This window comes from Orcinus orca, chromosome 13 (genome assembly GCF_937001465.1).
Source record: "Orcinus orca chromosome 13, mOrcOrc1.1, whole genome shotgun sequence".
NCBI classification, from domain to species: Eukaryota; Metazoa; Chordata; class Mammalia; order Artiodactyla; family Delphinidae; genus Orcinus; species Orcinus orca.
Window position 1 is genome coordinate 13,523,881 of NC_064571.1, and position 15,342 is coordinate 13,539,222.

Below are 15,342 nucleotides of genomic sequence, written 5' to 3' on the forward strand. Positions count from 1 at the left end.
CATTTGGTCTCATTGTAGATTGTTGGGTGCAATGAACTTTCAAGGTGTTTGCTGTCCCAAATTATTTTATATGTTGGCCTTGGAAAGAGGAGGTGCTATAGCAGGGCACATGGGATTCAGAAGCTCAGCTGAAAGGGCTTCTGCTCTGTGGACCCTGTGCTCCCCAGCCTTCACAGATGTGCTGTGCGAGCTACTCTTCTGCTTTTTGTCATCTGTGTAAGCAAAAGTATCCTTGGGAATTGTGACCCTTTGTCTTGTTGGCTGGGGAACTATATCATGTGTGTCCTGAGGGGTGTGTGTGTGTCTGTAGCTTTCCTCCCTTTCCTTCCCATTGCAAGTTGCAGACAGCTGTGAGATGAGGCCTCTTTCACCCTCTGATTGCCTTTCCCTGCGTTAAGCTGACTGTCTTGGATGCATGGGATATGGGCGTACATATCAGTGCTTTCTCAAAGCCAGGAGCTGACGGGTGAAAGAGGCATGGTGTGGTCATGCATTGTCAACAACTCACACATTTCTAAGTTATATTTTGAAATAATTCAGCAGTAGCAATTTATATTTGTGTGGGCCTGACAGTTTACAAAGCTGTTTAACATGTGTAATCATTCAGTCTTTACAAATTAGGAAAAGAGCTCATCTTGCTGAACTGACATGTCCTAAATCACAGTCACGACGTGGCAGAACTGGGGTTCAACCCAGGTCCCTCTGGTCCAAGTCTCGTGTGCCCCAACCACTCTCTCCCAGGTTGGTTTTGTAGATTGTATGGAGAAACCCAAGTGTATCTGATGTGCTGCAGCGAGGGCCTTCTAGTCTCATCCTGCAAAATGGGAGTCTTCAATCCAGGGGACCGTCCTATTGCTCTTGATTTCATCTTTAGGATACAGTTTGTTATTTAAGTAAACATTATTTTTCAGAGAAGTTTTAGGTTCAGAGCACAACTGAGCAGAAAATAGAGTTCCCATGTACACCTCTGGCCCTGACACAGGCACCATCTCCCACTTGTATGTACTGACATCTCACACCCCGCAAGTACATTTGCTCCTGGAATCATACAGTACGTAGCCCTTTCACATTGGCTTCTTACACTTAGTAATATGCATGTAAGTTTCCTCCATGTCTTTTCACGGCTTGACAGGCCATTTCTTTTTAGTGCTAAATAATGTTCCATTGCCTGCGTGCACCACACGATCCACTCACCTACGGAAGGACGTCTGGGTTGCTTCAAAGCTTTGGCAATTATGAATAAAGCCATAAATGTCTGTGTGCAGGTCTTTGTGTAGACATGCATTTCAACTATTTAGGCGAATACCAAGGAGCACAGTTGCTGGATCTTATGGTAAGAGTATGTCTAGTTTTGTAAAAAACTGACAGTTTTCCAAAGTGGCTGTATCGTTTTGCATTCCCGCCAGCAATGATGAGCGTTCCGGGTGCTCCACACCCTCACGAGCATTTGGTGGTGTGTTTTGGATTTTGACTATATCCTAATAAGTGTGTAATGGTATCTCGTTTTAATTTGCATTTCCCTGATGATATATGATGTTGGACATCTCTTTATGTGCTTTTCTGCCATATGTATATATTCTTTGGTGAGGTATCTGTTTAGAACTTTTGCCCATTTTTAATTGGGTTGTTTCTTATTGCTGAGTTTTAAGACTTCTTTGTATACTGTGGATAATAGTGCTTTATCAGAAATACATTTTGCAAACATTTCCTCCCAGTCTGTGGCTTGTTTTCTTATTCTCTTCACATTGTTTTTCACAGAGCAGTTTTTAATATTAATGAAGTCCATCTTACCAATTATTTATTTCATGATAGTGCCTTTGATATTGGATCTTAAAAGTCATTGCCATACCCAAGGTCACCTGGAGTTTCTATGTTATTTTGTTAGTAGTCTATAGTTTTGCATTTTACATTTAGGTCTGTGATCTGTATTAATTCTTGTAAAGCATGTAACGTCTGTGTCTAGATTTATTTCTTTGCATGTGGATGTCCAGTTATTCCAGCACCATTTGTTGAAAAGACTATCTTTGCTGCAGAATACTGCCCTCACTGCTTCATCAGAGATCAGTTGACTATATTTATGTGGGCCTATTTTGGGGCTCTCTATTCTGTTCCATTGATGTATTTGCTTATTTTTTTGCCAGTACCAAATTGTCTTGATTACTGTAGCTTAATAGTAAGTCTTGAAGTCAGGTAGCATCAGTCCTCCAACTTTGTTCTTCTCCAATAGTGTTGTCTATTCTGGGTCTCTTGCCTCTCTCTATAAACTTCAGAATTCATCTGTCAATATCCACAAAACTTGCTGGGATTCTGACTGGGACAGCTTTGAATCTGTAAGTCAAGTTGAGAGGAACTGACATATTGACAGGAGATAGTTTTATGATCACATTTATCTGGCTAATTTATTCACAGAATGATTTTGGAATTAAGGAATGCTCATAACCCCTGAGCATTTTTGTCCTTATGTGGATAATCAGTGTTTATCCAGGTGCGTGGATGGGCAGAATAATGACAAGCACTCTTTCCACCATTCAGATAAAATCGTCTCAATGTAGGGTTGGTTTGTCTGAATTGTCTAAGAGGTCCTGAGTTTTCCATTCCTGTTTTCAGGCTGAGGAAAGAGCATTCCTGGCTCGTTATCAGGCCGCATCTTCCATTTCCCCTCAATACTCTGTTGGGTATCAGTGGAAACAAGGTGAGTCAGATACTCTTCTGGCCCTGGAAGGGTCTGCAATCCGGAAAGGGAAACCATGGTATCAACGCCTGCAACAAAAGTTTTCCTCTAAACCTCAGGCCCTTGATTTAGGTCCAGCACAGCACCAGCTCCCACGCTCCCCACCCCATCCCCAGATGAATCTGCTTGGTGCCCAAAAAAACCCAGTTGAAAGGGTTGCATTCCAGAATAGCATTCCACACTGCCAACTCATTTGTGTTGTCTTCAAACACAGCTTACTCTTTAAAAATCACTGTCAGCTTATGGTGATCACCCAGCAGTTCGTTCCAGGCAGATGACAGCTTTCCTTTCTCTGTCCCTCCCCGCTCTCCCCATGTTGTCTATCAAAGACACCTTCCTGAGCCCCTGCCGGTTGTACAGCTCACCTGGCCTTAGGCCCTTTGTCATGTCATATACTTAAAGGTATGTCTCAGAACTCCTGGAGAGAAGGGGTTATGACTCATATTTGCTCCAGAATAGTACTAGTCATGCCTGCCTCTGCACCTCCCTAAAATCCAACCCCATGGCTGTATTTATGGGAACAACTGTGAAAACTCAAAGCTTTGAAAAACTGGACAGATTTCCTTGTCCTACCCTAGTGACAGATGCTCTTCAAATGCTATTCTGTATTACCAATAAGAAAGGCTCATAAGTGAAAATAAACTTGCGAAATGTTTGGTTGAAATAAACATAAAGCAGGTTTTTTTTTTTAACTTTTCACAGCCTTTCCATATGCTTTTACCAATTTATCTAACCAAGCAGTTTCCTTTTGAGATACCAGAATGAACATTCCCTAGCCACTGAACCATTTCAGAAATCCAAGTCTAAACCCCAGTAGGGAAATACTTTTTCTTAAGGAAGTTCTCATTTACATATAATTAATTATAGTTTTATAATGTATTTATAGAGTTGTCAGCAAAATGGAGGAACAGACAGGTCCAAACACCCATCCTTCCAAAGAAACATTGAAAAAAGTACCAGCAACTGTCAGAACCAACTTTTTCAGAATTCTGGAAAACAAAGGTTTATAGCAACCAAGAAGATGCTGTATTAAGAAAAAAACCCTTCAAAACAGAAAGAAAGCTTTGTGGCATTTTTACTTGCCCTGGACAAACCTCTCTCCCGGCTTGGCAGCGGTCTTGAAGACGGCAGCCCACATTCTCAAATGTGAGACCCTGGTCCCTAGTCCCAGGGAAAGAGAGAAAATTGTCATGTTTGCCCCAATCTAAGGGCCATCCTGAAAGACTAAAGGTGCTCATCTCTGGTTTGCCTATCTTGGAATTTATTCAGGGTGGAAAAGCAGCAAGTTTTGCTTGAAAACATGTTAAGGATTTTTTTTTTTTTTTTTTTTTAATGTGCAGAGCCACCTGGGGCAAAAGATTACAAGAGACTGCTCAAAACCTGGGAGGAAAAGCCAGGGAGAGGATTTCTTTGGGATATTAGTGCATTCAAAAGCAATTGTGTATACTGGGGAATTTAGAAAAGCAGGACAGGAATTATGCTCAGAAAAGACCCGAAAAGACCCCAGTTTTCATCACTGCTTGACCTATAGGCTTGGTGCATTCAGAAAGTGAAGGCTGAGGCAGAATCATAAGTGGTCTGGCTAAGTGTTAAGAGTGTCCCAGCACAGAGCCAATCCATAGAAGATTGGGAGAGGTGTTTTTGTTTGTTTTTTAAGGTTCTGAAATTCAAGGAAATCTCTGTCAAAACATTGACTGAACACAGCTAAGCCTTCAATAATTCAGAAAAATCCCTGGGAAGGGGGAGATTCTGATTTCCAGAATTATTCTGGAATATTGGAATGTCCAGTTTTCAACAACAACAAAATCACAAAGCATACAAAGAAAATGGAAAGTACAGCCCATTCAAAGGAAAAAAATTAAATTTACAGAAACCATCCCTGAGGAAGCCCAGATACCACACTTGCTAGACAAAGACTTTAAGCCAGCTGTCTCAGATATGCTTAAGAGGTAAAGAAAACCAGGAAAATAATATACAAACAAAATGAGAATATCAATAAAGAGAAATAATAAAAAGGAACCACATAGAAATTCTGGAGCTGGAAAGTACAAAAACTGAAATGAAAAAAAAAATACACTAAAGGGGTTCAACAGCATATTTGAGGAGGAAGAAGAAAAAATAGGTAAACTTGAAGACAGAACAACTGAAATGACCCAGTCTGAGAAGCAGAAAGAAAAATGAACACCGCCCAAGGGACTTGTGGGAGACCATCAAGCTCACCAACACGTGCATTATGGGAGGACCAGAAGGATAAGACAGAGAGAAAAAGGAGCAAAAGGAATATTTGAAGAAATAATGACTGAAAACCTCCCATATCTGAAAGATATTAACCTATACATGCAAATAGCTCAACAAATTCCAAGCAAGATAAAATCAAAGGGATCCACACTAAGACACATTATCGTCCAACTGTTGAAAAGAGACAGAGAATCTTGAAAGCAGCAAAAGAGAAGCAACTCCTCATGTTCAAGGGATCCTCAATAAGATTAACATCTACCTTCTCATCAGAAACCATGGAAGCCAGAGGCAGTGGGGTGACGTATTTAAGGTGCTGAAAGAAAAAACTTTCAATGAAGAATTCTACATCCAGCAAAACTATCCTTCAAGAATGAAGGAGAGGGACTTTCCTGGTGGTGCAGTGGTTAAGAATCCGCCTGCCAATGCAGGGGACACGGGTTCGATCCCTGGTCCAGGAGGATCCCACATGCCATGGAGCAACTAAGCCCGTGCGCCACAACTACTGAGCCTGCGCTCTAGAGCCCGTGAACCGCAACTACTGAAGCCCACGCGCCTAGAGCCTGTGCTCTACAACAAGAGAAGCCACCGCAATGAGAAGCACGAGCACCACAATGAAGAGTAGCCCCTGCTCGCCGCAACTAGAGAAAACGTAGGCAGAACACTCTGACATAAATCGCAGCAAGATCTTTTTTGACTCACTTCCTAGAGTAATGAAAAAAACAAAAATAAACAAATGGGACCTAATTAAACTTAAAAGCTTTTACACAGCAAAGGAAACCATAAACAAGATGAAAAGACAACCCTCAGAATGGGAGAAAATATTTGCAAATGAAGCAACTGACAAAGGATTAATCTCCAAAATTTACAAATAGCTCATGCAGCTCAAAATCCAAAAAAAATCCCAATCAAGAAATGGACAGGGCTTCCCTGGTGGCGCAGTGGTTGAGTCTGCCTGCCGATGCAGGGGACACAGGTTCGTGCCCCGGTCCGGGAAGATCCCACATGCCGCAGAGCGGCTGGGCCTGTGAGCCATGGCAGCTGAGCCTGTGCGTCCGGAGCCTGTGCTCCACAACGGGACAAACACATGAAAGGATGCTCAACATCACTAATCATTAGAGAAATGCAAATTAGAACTACAGTGAGGTATCACCTCACACCAGTCAGAATGGCCATCATCAAAAAATCTACAAACAGTAAGTGCTGGAGAGGATGTGGAGAAAAGGGAACCCTCTTGCACTGTTGGTGGGAATGTAAACTGATACAGCCACTATGGAGAACAGTATAGAGGATTCTTTGAAAACTAAAACTAGAACTACCATACGACCCAGCAATCCCACTACTGGGCATATACCCTGAGAAAACCGTCATTCAAAAAGAGTCATGTACCACAGTGTTCATTGCAGCTCTATTTACAATAGCCAGGACATAGAAGCAACCTAAGTGTCCATTGACAGATGAATGGATAAAGAAGATGTGGCACATATATACAATGGAATATTGCTCAGCCATAAAAAGAAACGAAATTGAGTTATTTGTAGTGAGGTGGATGGACCTAGACTCTGTCATACAGAGTGAAGTAAGTCAGAGAAAAACAAATACCATATGCTAACACATATATGTGGAATCTAAGAAAAAAATGGTTCTGAAGAACCTCGGGGCAGGACAGGAATAAAGACGCAGAAGTAGAGAATGGATTTGAGGACACAGGGAGGGGGAAGGGTAAGCTGGGACGAAGTGAGAGAGTGGCATGGACATATGTACACTACCAAATGTGAAATAGATAGCTAGTGGGAAGCAGCCGCATAGCACAGGGAGATCAGCTCGGTGCCTTGTGACCACCTAGAGGGGTGGGATAGGGAGGGAGGGAGATGCAAGAGGGAGGAGATATGGGGACATATGTATATGTATAGCTGACTCTGTTATAAAACAGAAACCAACACACCATTGTAAAGCAATTATACTCCAATAAAGATGTTAAAAATTTTTTTTATTTAATACGCTTAACCTACTAGGTTAGCCTAGCCTACCTTAAATGTGCTCAGAACACTGACATTAGCCCATAGTTGGGCAAAATCATCTAACACAAGCCTATTTTATAATAAAGTGTCGAATATCTCATGTAATTTATTGAATACTGTACTTGAAAGTGAAGAACAGAATGGCTGTATGGGTACTCACCAGTAATGTACCAGCTGAAAGCACACCGGATCTGAAGAATTTTGAAGGATTGAACTACAGTTAACTGCTGGATGGTGGGGATGCTACAGCCACAGGGTCATCAGTCTCTCTTCTGATGAGGCTTGAGAATAGCCGGTAGAAAGACCTGGGGCACTGACACTTGGTTTAGCAGGCATACTGTTTGTTCTTCAGGAAGATAACCAGTTTTGACTGCATAGTTTTTCTTCTCTATGGTAAGCAAGAGCTTCCTGTATCTGCCTGCCAGGTCTTGCCAATCTCTTGTAATTAACATCCATTTCTTCTAACTTTCATACACCACTGGTGATAGCAGCAAACGCCTCTGCCAGTTTCTTTGCTGTGAACTTTCTTGGTGCCTCGGGTATAACTTCTTCCTCCGCCTCAACTTCTTTCTTCCTCCAGTTCAATCAGCTCTTCATTGGAAGGCTCTTTAGCCTCGATGCCGAGAAGCTCATGAATATCCTCTTTATCAACGTCCAATTCTAGCTGCTTCCCAAGCACTAGCATCTGGTTACTTTACTATTTCGGCAACAGTAGAATCTTTGTTAAAAGCCTTTCAGTGCGTCCATGTAGGTCTTCAGAACTTCCTTCCAAATGCCATTCACGCATTGCTGTGTGACTTCCTCCCATGCTGCAGTGACGGTTCACATTTAGAGCGTGGTTGTGTTTGGGAGCGAATACACCACCTTTACATCAGGATGCGTGTCACAGACACGCTGTGGATGCCCTGGAGTTCTGTCCAAGATCAGCTGGAAGGGGATGTTGTTTTGCCTACAATATTCTCTTGCCTGTGACAAACAGTTAAAACAAAGTCTCCAAACAATGCTACTGTTTCCAGGCTTTCTTATTATGGGAATAACAAATGGGAAGTTGCTCACATTCTTGAATGCTCTAGGATTCTCTAATGGGTACATTAGGAAAGGCTTTAATTTGAACCCCGCAACATTTCTACCCAAAAGCAGTGTTAAATGGTCTCTGAACGCCTGACGTTGTCTTGGACTCTTCATGAATGTATGCGTGTTCTGGCATACAGTTCTAGAACCAGCTTTTTTCATCAATATTAACTTTTTGTTCTGGCAAATATTTCTCACCCACAATCATCCTATATAGCTCTTCCTTAAGAGCTTCAACACCTTTAGCACCGGCACTTGCTGCCTCACTGTTGAATTTCACGTTATGAAAATTATGATGCTTTTGAAGCACTGAAACCTCCCATGACTTGCTGTAAACACTCGTGTATAAAGAGTGAATCGAAAAGACTTCTTGCCTTAGCCTGGGTCGTCAGTCAGCTAAGTGGTGCACGTTTCTGTATCTGGTCTTCCACGTGACGAGTAATTTTTCAGTATCATCAATTAGCCCAGCTCTTTTCTTCGTGATGATGGTGTATTTAATTGATGCTGTTTCACTGCATCATTGATTCACTTCTTATCCTTTAAGATCGTTATCATCAATGGAAAATTCCTAACTCATGTGCGATGATCATTACTGGCTTGCCACCTTCGTGCTGGGCAATTACCTGGAGTTTTATCTCGAGTAATTGCCTTCCTCTTCTTCCTACTAGAAGCAGCAGATGCAGATGGGCGTTTTGCAGACATTACAGGATGTGAAAACACAAACCACAGTCTGTAAAAAATGCAAGCAACACAGTACACTGAAGAGTATTGGCTGTTTACCCTCAGGATCATATATGGCTGATGGGGAGCTATCAACATCCATTTCTAATAAAAACTCTCAACAAAGTGACTATAGAGGGAACACACCTGAATATATATGGTGTCATATATGACAAGGCCATAGCTAACATAAAACATACAGTAAAAAATAAAAAAGGAAAATCTGAATAGTCTTAGATCTGTTGAAAAAACTGAATTCTCTGTTAAAAATCCTACTGCACGTTTTCATTGATGAAGTGCTTCTACTAAACATTTTAGAAAGAAACATTACTTCACATACATTTTTAAAAATTATTTACTTATTTGGCTGTGCCAGGTCTTAGTTGTGGCCCGGCAGGATCTTTGTTGGCGGTGTGCAGGATCTTTAGTTGCAGCATGTGAACTCTCAGTTGCGGCATGTGGGATCTAGTTCTCTGACCAGGGATGGAACCCAGGCCCCCTGCATTGGGAGCACGGAGTCTTAGCCACTGGACCACCAGGGAAGTCCCGTACACATACATTTAAAGCTATACATTCCCATCTAAGCGCTGTTGTAAACTGAATTCCACCACTTTTGAATGGTGGTATTTTTATTATTCCGTCCCAAGTATCTCATTTCCATTCTGATTTTTTCTTGATCAGTGGGTTACTTAGAAGCATGTTGCTTAATTTCTCAACATTTGAGAATTTCATAGTTACCTTTGTTTTGGGGCAGTGTGTGGTGGTTCTTGAATAAGCAATGTGCGCTTGAAATGAATGTGTATTTTGCAGCCACTGGCTTTAGTGTTCTAACAAGTGTCCATCTGTTTGATAGGTTCAAATATTTTATATTTGTATTGGTTTTATATGTTTATTGTATCAATTACAGAAAGAGGTGGGTGAGAATCTTCAGCTGTAATTGTGAACTTGTTTTCTCCTTTAATTTTGTCCAATTTTGCTTCATCTTACTTTGAAGTTCTGTTATTAGGTTCATACTTAGGATTATTGTATCTTCCTGCTGAATGAATCCTTTCATGATTGTGAAAACAACTTCTCTCTGGTAAAACCCTATCTTAAAATCACTTTGGTATTAACAGAGCCCTATTTGCTTTCATACAGTTAGCGTTTGCACGATATAACTTCCTCCGTGCTTTTACTCCTAACCTACAAACTGTATCTTTTGTAAGTAGTATATAGTCAAGTCTTTTACTTAATCCAGTCAGACCATCTTTATCTTGTAACTGGAGCACAAGTATCGTCCACTTGTTGAAAGTTCGCTTTACACTACTTCACTTTTACGAAATACCTACATTAGTACCTGTTTTTGCTAACTGAAAGAAATCTGAAGAGGATTTTTGCTTTTACCAAAAAAAAGGCAAAATGTGAAAACAGCATTCAGCGTTTGTTTTGCAGAGAGGTGTTACAGAGGCAGCATGCATCCTGAGCAGTGAGAGCGGCACTGCCAAGCTCCTTCCCGGGAAACTACACTCAGCATCTCAGCATCAAGGCGCCATAGCCTGGAACTGTGTCTGTGAGCATCTGTGCCTCATGTCTATTTATCTTGTGCATCCGTTAGCTAGATGTGTCCTAAGGTACCTGCTTCTACGCTCGCGAAAGGTTTCAGAGGAAACCTCTACTTTCAATACTTCTGAATAGTGGGGGAAACTTGCATTTAGAAAAGTCCCACTTCTTCCTTCTTTCCTGACTTTTTAATCAATTAAAAAAATAAGGATGTCATTTTCTCATTCAACTCCAAAAGCTTTTCCTACTTGGAGTTAATTTTTATTTCGGTTAAAATACACGTAACACAAAATTGACCATTTTAATCATTTTTAAGTGTACAATTCAGTGGCAGTAAGGACATTTACAATGTTGTACAACATCATCCCAAACAGAAAGTCTGTAACCGTTAAACAGTAACTGCCGGTTCCCCTTGCTCTCAGCCCCAGTAACCATCATTCTATTTCCTGTCTCTACTCTAGGAACATGACTGTCCCACATATAAGTGGAATCATACAATATCTGTCCTTTTGTGTGTCTGCCATATTTCACTTAGTGTATTTTCAGGACTCATCCATGTTGTAGCCTGTGTCAGAATTTCTTTCCTTTTTAAGAGACTGAGAAATATTCCACCGTATAGATATGCCACATTGTTTATCTGTTCATCTATTGGGTTGTTTCCACTTCTTGGCTCTTGTGAATAATGCTGCTATGAACATGAGTCTTCAAGTACCTGCTTGAATCCTTGCTTTCAATTCTTTTGAGTATAAACATAGCAGTGGAATTGCTGGATCATGCGTTAATTCTATGTTTAACTTTTAGAGGAACTTTATCCAGACTTCTAAAAATATTGTTCCACTGTTGCTTAAGATTATCCATGAATTTACAGTTTCCATTGTACGCCGTTTTTTCTTGCATCATGATGTGGGTTACTTTTTTTTCCTAAGGATATTCTTTTTTTTTCTTATTATTTTTTTTAATCCTAAGGATATTCTGAAAAGTTTCTTCAGCAAGGGCCTGAAGAGAAACTGGCTTTTATCTGAAAATGTCAGTAAGAACAGGGAAAATCATTTTGCTGTGTCTAGACTTATTTTCAGGCATGTTCTCTGGCACAGTAAGAGTGGCATCTACTTTCTTGACTCCCCCTGTTGTTGTTAAGAAGTCAGCTGTTAAGTCTGTCACCTCTTTGAAGGTTTACAATGTTTTTCCCCATTCTGGGTACTTTTTTGTGTGTGTGTGGTACACGGGCCTCTCACTGCTGTGGCCTCTCCCGTTGCGGAGCACAGGCTCCGGACGCGCAGGCTCAGCGGCCATGGCCCACGGGCCCAGCAGCTCCGCGGCATGTGGGATCTTCCCGGACCGGGGCACGAACCCGCGTCCCCTGCATCAGCAGGCGGACTCTCAACCACTGCGCCACCAGGGAAGCCCTCTGGGTACTTTTAAGAACCTATTTGTTTTGGGCACAGGTGTGGCTATTTTATTTATCTTGCTTGATTTAGTTAGGCTTCTTCAATCTGACATGTCAGTACTGGAAAAATTTCAGTCTCAGAATGTCACCCTCCCTCACCAGTCTCTTAATTCTCTGTCACTGATGGTCAAACCTATACTTTTCCGTGTCCGCCTTATAAGTTAACACTTCTTTACAGTTTCCTGTTACTCAATGCTGTCTTGTGTTATTTTTACCAATCTTTCAGTTTGTAAAAGAACTTTTTTCTGCCACTTAACTCATGTGCTGAATTTCTAATTTTAACCATCATGTCTCATTTCTGTTAAGTTCTATTCAGCTTCTTTCCAAATCTGGTCATTTCTGGCAATCTCATTCTTTCATCATATTCCTATACTCTCATTTCTTCAAACATACTAAACACTTCAGAATATAAAATAAGTGCTGGATCATTCCAGAACCTACAAACTCTGCACGTTTAATATGGCAGCTTCAGGTTTGCATTGACTCTTGCTCGTGGTAGCTTTCAGTTTCCATATTTGTGGATACAGTGCATTTGATTGTGAATAACAGTCCTTGGAACTATCTGTGGGACTCCTTTGAGGCCTGGCTTGAAGGTGATTTTCTCTATAGAGAATGCAAGTTTTCCTCTTCTTTTGCCTATTGGAGATTTCTAATCAACAGTGCCAATTCTAGATCCAAAACTGTATAAAGAAGCTTCTGGTAAGAAATTCCCAGGGAAGATGCTTCCCACTAAGGTAGGTAGATATTTCTACTTATTCTTTTCAGAAAACTTTGTTTTTGAAAGTTCATCCATGAAAGATTTTGGTTTGAAGTGGGCTGACGTTAGGCGGGGATCTTCGATCTCCTACTCTGAGCTCACAGGTAAAAATCCAGGCTCTAGGCCTTTGTCTACGGGACTTGATTTCAATTTAATTCCTTTTAGTACAGCTACAGCTGTCTAGGAGAATCAACGAGCTATAGGAAAGTGGCTTCTTTATTTTCTTCCTTCATAGAGATGATTATTTTAGATACTACCGTTCTAAAACTTGTAATAATTTCATTTTCCTTTGTAAACTCTTAAACTATAATGGGTCAGAAGAGAGACAAAGAATTTTGATCTCTTACCTTTTTAGAACCATTTAACCCGTCACTATTTGGTTTTTTTGGTTAATTGTCACTTCTAAAGGTAGTTAATCAGTGGTGTTTCTTTACGAAAGTGTGACAGGAGTTTCAGCTTGGCTGGGGAGAAGCTTGTTTCCATGTTAGCACTGTAATAACCACTCAGAAATCACTAGAGCATCAAATTTCTGTGCTTTTAAGATGAGTTCCTGGTGCAAACTCTTACACCTGTAACACTGATGAAGTGTGTGTTGACTCTGCAACCAGAGAATAATGCCAATAAACGGAGTCAAAACATTATATGAATACTTTAATGCAAAATGCTTAACACTTAAAATTAGCAAAGCTTCATTTAAATTAAAACTCTGTTTAACTAAAGATGGTTAACCCCAAGAATGGTGCAGTAGTTGACCTCTGCTATATAATGCCAGTCCTAAGGCAATACAACATCCAAACGTCGGTGGTCGCTTCCTCCACTGCCCTTCTGAACCCTAAGGGGTCGGGGAGAGGGTACTCAGACACAACAAAACACAACCCAAATAAACTGCGCGGTGATTCCTAAGAGTTATAACCCATTTGACTAAGCTGTCCAACCACACAGCTGGGGAGTAACTACAGGTCTTGTTCCAGAGCTGATACGGGGTTCTGTTTTTACAGCTGGGTAGAAGCTCTGCACTAGGTGAGAAGTCACAGTTTAAGGATGCATGTTCTGTAAATAGTTACTACATATACACATTTAGTGTCTGTAAACACTAGAAATATACATTAGACAGAGTACCCTTACCAGGTGGGTACAGTTTAAAAAAGAAGATGAGGTAACATGAGTCTCAAAGTCCACAGGATTCCTGCCTGAAGAGTTTGAACAGCTGCCAGTAATTCACTTCCAATGTGCAGGGGTAAGGCGCCTCTGGGACCCTCAGGGTTTGCCAAAACCGGATTCACTGGCTTTCAGCATAGCAACCGCATCTTTCACTGCATGGTAGATAACATTCTTCACCTGAAAAAAATGAGAGAAAATATGGTCAGTTTACCATGAGATCTAAAATCTGTCCGTAAGAATAAACCTTCCCCCTACCAATTTTATACCACGCTCTTGAAATTTAAAACTCAAAATTCAATATGAAATGTTAATAATACTTGAAAGGCCTCTGGGCTCCTTTAGGCTGTTATTTTATACACATTTTAAACCCATGCCTCCTTTGAAGAAATTAAAAGCTCATTTTCCCCCTTCCAGAGGCTTTGATCCTACGTGGCCCTGCCCCCAGTGAGCACAGACACAAGCAAGCCCCAAGGTACAGCTCTGTTTTTCAGAGTTTATCTATTTCCCTAGTTTTCCAAACATGGAATCATGTTAGATGACTCACTACTGAAAGCCTCTAAACCAAAATGAGATTTCCTCCATGTTTATTCCTCCTTTGCCTAAGTAGGTAGCAGGACTAGACATAAAGCCAGTTCATCAACTCACTGTACCAAGTGTGGTGGTATGGTCAAGTTTGCTGATTATTTTTATAGGGTCGGTAATGAGCTACGGAGCCAGAGTCAGAGAATGCCAGGAATCACGGCCATTTTTACCTGTAATTTATCTTCGTGATTTGTATGAGTCTGTGACAGATAGCGGAATTCCTGAGTAAGCCAGAAGCAGTGTTTAACATGCTCTGGAGAAACGAAATCTTCAGCCACTTTGATACAGCTATATAAGTTATGAACCTGGAAGACAACAGGCCACACAGTCACACACGCCAAAGTTTACAGTGTAAGGAGAATGAAGACTAAAGTAATGGCTCTTGCCTGATGCGGAGCTCCTGCTGGGATAAATACCACATCTCCCAGAAACTGCACGATGGCCCAGCCCTGGACTCCATACTCCTGATGAAGACGCTTCCTTAGTGATCGGTCTAAGTACCAGCTCTGATCGTGAATGGGATCGTGGTCTGCGGGGTTTTCTTGACCTTGCTCTTCTGATACCTAGAACACATTCCGAGTATTATGAAACTGAGTGACCTGCTGGGTCTCCGTGAGGGCATTTTGCCCCCTGGACAGTGTGGGCAGTCAGTCAGTAAATGTCAGGCCTTCTTTAACACGTGTCCCTGTTGGCAGAAAGAGAAAATAGCACTCAAAGACATTAACTGAATGACCCAAGGGGAAACTGAAGGAAAATGTGGGTTCCCTTCTGTCACTTCCTGTAAACCGTGAGTGGCAGTCTGCATACTGTTGTAAACACTGTGTTAGGACCGTATTTTGGCCTAGGCTTTTGAATGTCAGTAGACTTAAGCTCCTTAGAAATAGACTTGCTAGACTGCAGTTCTTAAACATCTGTATTCACTTAACAATGTGAGTTATGAAACAGTCCCACAGTTGGCTGTAGGTAAACTCGTTTACTCTAGACCCAGTATCTGGCAGCACAGACTCAGGGTGACACTGTCAAAGGGACAGTATGGCGACCGGCAGGTTTTCTGGAAGAGTCAAATTATCCTTAGCAA

General features: G+C 41.3%; 1 protein-coding gene across 5 annotated transcripts in view; it reads right to left on the reverse strand.

Moving 5' to 3' along the window:
• Window positions 1–13,157: 13,157 nt before the first annotated feature.
• Window positions 13,158–15,342, reverse strand: part of KDM3A (lysine demethylase 3A) — a 63,842-nt gene continuing 61,657 nt past the window's right edge. For 4 of the 5 annotated variants that reach the window (XM_033431342.2, XM_033431343.2, XM_012533694.3 and 1 more), the window contains exons 24-26: window positions 14,651–14,827; window positions 14,435–14,569; window positions 13,158–13,859 (exon numbers count right to left, since the gene is read on the reverse strand). In XM_033431342.2, the coding sequence (XP_033287233.1) occupies window positions 13,779–13,859; window positions 14,435–14,569; window positions 14,651–14,827 (393 nt within the window). In that variant the 3' untranslated portion in view covers window positions 13,158–13,778. Of the gene's footprint in view, window positions 13,860–14,434; window positions 14,570–14,650; window positions 14,950–15,342 lie in introns of those variants that run through there. The other variant, XM_049695871.1, reaches the window with a different exon arrangement.